The sequence below is a fragment of the Sprattus sprattus genome (genome assembly GCF_963457725.1).
Source record: "Sprattus sprattus genome assembly, chromosome: 17".
NCBI lineage: Eukaryota > Metazoa > Chordata > Actinopteri > Clupeiformes > Clupeidae > Sprattus > Sprattus sprattus.
Genome location: NC_137915.1, coordinates 2607196 through 2612102, shown reverse-complemented (window position 1 = coordinate 2612102; position 4907 = coordinate 2607196). Strand labels below are relative to the sequence as shown.

The window sequence follows — 4907 nt, the reverse complement described above, 5'->3', positions numbered from 1 at the left end:
TGGGAAGGTATCGTTAACTGGTGATAGTTGCCAATCTGAAACAAAAGAGACTGATTTGACTGCTTCTTATAGACTCCCTTATGGCAGAAGATCACCCAATATGCCTAGTAAGTTTCAGTGACTAGAACTCCCAAATGCAGCGTACCATATTATTGTATTATAAACATTTCTATATAGATATGGGGATACATTTTAGATAGAAGGCTAATGCTAGCTTCCAACTCTCTGGGTAAGCTTAAATCAGACGTAGGCCTCGTTTCAGCCATTAAAAGTAACAACTGATAAGATATGGTAGCTATTAGTGTAAGTAAGTAGTAATACAAGGAACTCCTCACAACTAAGAAACAGGTGTAACTTAGTATGACATTTTACGTAAAGTAAAAAACTGCTTACTTCAAATTAGATGATGTGAAGTGAAAAGTAGCATGAAGATACATGTTGAGGATGTATTGAAATTAATGTCTTGACAAATTAAATTATTTCAGGCTTCGGTTATATACTACTTCCGAGATGGACAGTACCGACATGCCATCAATTCTGCAGAAGAATATTTGAAAATGAATCACGACGACCCAGTGCTTCAGTTGTTTAAGGCTCTTGGAATTTTAATGGAAGGTAAGCTCTCTCAAGTACATACTTGAATAGCCTTCTCCATACTAAACCGTTTGATTATAACCGTTTCAAAAGTCAAAATGTTGATGCTTAATTGATAGTGTATGTAAATTAAGATGTTCATAAGACCTGACACCAATGACAGGTGGAAAAGCGTTAACAAATCATAGGCATTGAACATCTCAAGCTTTTAATGCTTCATCTGTTACAGGTCGGACCCAAGATGCCATCAGAGAGCTGCTGCAAGTGAGAGAAAAACCAAGCGTCTCCCTCGGCTCCGTACTGGCCCTAATATTTGCACACAGGAAATGTGTAACAGTCGGTCAGTTCACACAGTAATTAGTAGCCTTTGTATCCCCATTGTCAGACACGTATCCATTGTGTTTGCATTGTGCAGATATGCAAATGTATATGCTGAAAGAATATGTTTGCTACAGTAAGTGTTTTGGGTATATTAATACATCAAAGAGAGCACACATGTCCTTCACACATGCTGTAAATCGCTATGGAACCAACACATGAAATAACTACAAGCAAATCTAAAATCACAGAATCACTGCACAACCTCCATTCTTATTTATTATTCTGCTCATACTGGTACTATCTTTTTGTTCTGTCTTGTCCTTTTGTTCTGTTTGTGATGCTACAGCCTGCATGGAGAAAACCAAACCAAATTCCTAGTATCTGTATGCATGGCGAAATACAATTGAATGGAAGATATTGATTGCCAAGGAAGCATATAACTTCAGACGTCTCCCTAATGTTGCAGACCGAGAGGCCGTGTCTGAGCTGGAGGCGTTGTTGCGGTCCGGTCGTAAAACGGCGGGGGATAAAGCGCTGCTGTACGCGGGCATGACCCTGTGGCTGCTGGGCCACTGCGCCAAAGCCAGGGAGTATATAGACAGAGCCGTGAAGATGAGCAACGCCTCCCCTCAGGTCAGTGCAGCGCGGTAACAACGGCCGTGGAAGACAGCTTCCTGCCAATGACATTTTGAAAGGGGAACCGGGGGGTGTTGAAATGAAAAGTGAGAATTTAGTGAAGTTATATGTGTGTTTTGTGATGTATGTGAACTAGTGCTTCAGCACTGAAATGTCTCTAAAGTACTCTCTCTCTCTCTCTCTCGCTCTCTCTCTCACACACACACACACACACACACACACACACACACACACACACACATACACACAATCTATCTGCCTGTCTCTCTGTGTGTACAACAATCTATTTATTGCCTATGAGAGAAAACAGCTTAACATATTGGCCATTTCTGTAGTTTACACACACAGAGAGAGTAGTGGTGATGAGTTCTCTTTAAAAAGTGTCCAAATCTGTGTCAGGCGCTGATCATGAAGGGCTGGATGCTGCTGAGCTCCGAGGAGGACCACGAGAGATCCCAGGCGGTGCACTGCTTCGACCGCGGGGTGCAGGACTCCGTCCATGTGCTCGGACTTATAGGCAAGGTCAGTGGTGTAGTGGTCCCTGGAGAAGTGGGTTTACTCTTAATTTTGCATTTTTAGATGCGTCCGGCATCTCTATAAGAGGGTATGCCCGTCCGTCTGTCGGTCGGTCGGTCTGTCTGAAACGCATTCTTTCAATTGTAATTCCCTCCTGTGTCCACAAGGTGGCAGAGTTGAGTTGACGCATCTTGTTGTCCGCTCGGACTTGTTTTTAAGCAGCCCATACAGCACAGGATAAACGCCCTGTTTTGAGAAGTGTGGGTGTACCCAATGCTGACTGAAAAATAAGTGGGTATACTACTCCATATACCTGCGTATACCCTGGACTACACCACTGGCCAAGGTGGAGTCAAGGTGTTCAATTTATAGACAGCACACATGTCTTTTGCACATGCTGTAAATCGCTACGGAACCAACACATGAAATAACTACAAAGCAAATCTAAAATCACAGAATGACCGCTCTGAGCACTTGGAAAAACATGGGTGCCAGCCCATCTTGTGCTGTTGGCACCTTGAGCTCCAGGTCCAGGGTCCCTGCTGAGGGCACTGAGGGGAGATGAAGCTTGAAAGGGATGCTGTAACAAACTGCCTAGTGCTACCAGAGCAGGGGCGTCCCTCTCTACCTTCAAGAAGCTTTTAAAGACCCAGCTCTTCAGAGAGCACCTACCTTCCTAACTAGCTCCTCAACTAGTGCTTAACTTGCACTTACAGCAGTTAAATTCCTGCATTTCTTTTCTTTCTTATGTAAAGTAGTATTAATTGTAACTCCAGGTTTTTTATTGCTCTTAGCTTGACTGTCCTCTCCCTTTGTATGTCGCTTTGGACAAAAGCGTCTGCTAACTGACTCAATGTAACTGTAAGGATGAGGGAAGCAGGAGTGTGTGTGTGTGTGTGTGTGTGTGTGTGTGTGTGTGTGTGTGTGTGTGTGTGTGTGTGTGTGTGTGTGTGCGTGTGTGTGTGCGTGTGTGTGTGTGTGTGTGTGTGTGTGTGTGTGTGTGTGTAAGTAAATGTATTCCAGGGCTAACTGAGTAAATGTAAATGTGAGGATGAGGGAAGCAGGAGTGTGTGTGTGTGTGTGTGTGTGTGTGTGTGTGTGTGTGTGTGTGTGTGTGTGTAACTGAGTAAATGTAAATGTGAGGATGAGGGAAGCAGGAGTGATATCTGAGATTCTCTTTCAGGTCGAGTTCTTCATGATGAAGCAGAACTACTCCTGGGCCATGGACGTGGTGAACCAGATCATAGCCTCCCACCCCTCCTTCCTCCCCGCGCTCACTCTCAAGATGGCCGTCTTCCTGGCGCGCCAAGACTGGGAGCAGACCAGGGAGATGTGTGAAAGGTGCATGGAACCTAGAGTTAGATTTCTTGGCTTTGAGTTCTTTTTGAACGCTTTTACCGTACATCAGTGAGATTTAGGCCAATGATTTTCTCGTTGTGTCAGCTGTGTTTAAAATAATGTTTTATTTTCTTAGAATCCTTGAACATGACAAGTGGAACTTGAGAGGGCGTCAGATGATGGTCATTTTGGCTTGCGCTAAAGATGGGGACCTGACCCAGGTACACACAGCGCTGTTAAGTGCAGCGTTCTTGCTATAAAATATCAAACATTACCGTTCATTCTCTTGATCTATTGGCCCTACGGCTCATAATTATGTCTTGTTTGCATGCAACCTCAATCATCTAGATCTGAGGTCGCCAACCCGTCCATCACGATCTACGTGTCCATCTCGGAGACTTTCCCTGTCGATCTCCAAAAAAAAAAAAAAAAAAAAAAACATTTTCATTTTCGAACTGTTTTCTTACTAGGCATATTGGGCCTAAAAAGTTTGGTGACGACTGATCTAGATTGTCCTGGCTGATAAAGGAGTGTCACTCCAGAGGTTTAAAGCGAGCAAGAGTGTGACCCGTGCTGTCGTGTGTTTCTTGTGTTGCAGGGCAGGGACCAGGCCTACGCCTTAATCAATGCCCTAGAGCAGCGTGAACCCTGCAACCCTAGACTCCAGGCAGACATGATCATGCCCTGTACCAGGCTGGTGAGTAGAGCCCAGAGACCCTAAACTCCATGATCATGCCCTGTACCAGGCTGGTGAGTAGAGCCCAGAGACCCTAAACTCCATGATCATGCCCATTAGCAGGCTGGTGAGTAGAGCCCAGAGACCCAAAACTCCATGATCATGCCCTGTAGCAGGCTGGTGAGTAGAGCCCAGAGACCCTAAACTCCATGATCATGCCCTGTAGCAGGCTGGTGAGTAGAGCCCAGAGACCCTAAACTCCATGATCATGCCCATTAGCAGGCTGGTGAGTAGAGCCCAGAGACCCTAAACTCCATGATCATGCCCATTAGCAGGCTGGTTAGTAGAGCCCTGAAACCCTAAACTCCATGCAGACATGATCATGCCCATAGATATAAGTATATAAAGGCTAGATGTCTCGTCCGCGTTGAGTCGAACATCCGCATATGCCGGCCATCTTGCCACAGTCAGGTAGAGCTACTGTTCAGTTGGGTTCTGTGCTGAAAGAGGAAACCACAGAGACAGGAGGATGGGCTGCATGTGATTGGGTTGTATTGATCGTGTCCTTTGGTTAATTCGTTTCACAATGTCTTCAGTTGTCAGTGTTATTTCTATTCTGATGTGTTTTTGGTTCATGTGAATACAGAGGCTGCATGAATCCTGTAGATGCCTTCAGTACAGTAACCACTGTGTGTGTGTTCTCCAATAGCTCATTCGTTCACATCGCCCTGTTTATTCCATATTACTAACCCACTGTGTGTACGTTCTCCAATAGCTCATTCGTTCACATCGCCCTGTTTATTCCATATTACTAACCCACTGTGTG

General features: G+C 44.9%; 1 protein-coding gene across 1 annotated transcript in view; it reads left to right on the top strand.

Annotated features, from left to right (window-relative positions):
• Window positions 1-557: 557 nt before the first annotated feature.
• LOC308378229 (tetratricopeptide repeat protein 21B-like) overlaps window positions 558-4907 on the top strand; it is a gene marked incomplete at both ends in the record, with an annotated part of 33881 nt that continues 29531 nt past the window's right edge. Inside the window, 7 exons of the mRNA XM_080855089.1 lie at window positions 558-615; window positions 824-934; window positions 1382-1548; window positions 1951-2073; window positions 3251-3408; window positions 3542-3626; window positions 4004-4102. Of these exons, the coding sequence (XP_080711215.1) occupies window positions 558-615; window positions 824-934; window positions 1382-1548; window positions 1951-2073; window positions 3251-3408; window positions 3542-3626; window positions 4004-4102 (801 nt within the window). The remainder of the gene's footprint in view (window positions 616-823; window positions 935-1381; window positions 1549-1950; window positions 2074-3250; window positions 3409-3541; window positions 3627-4003; window positions 4103-4907) is intronic.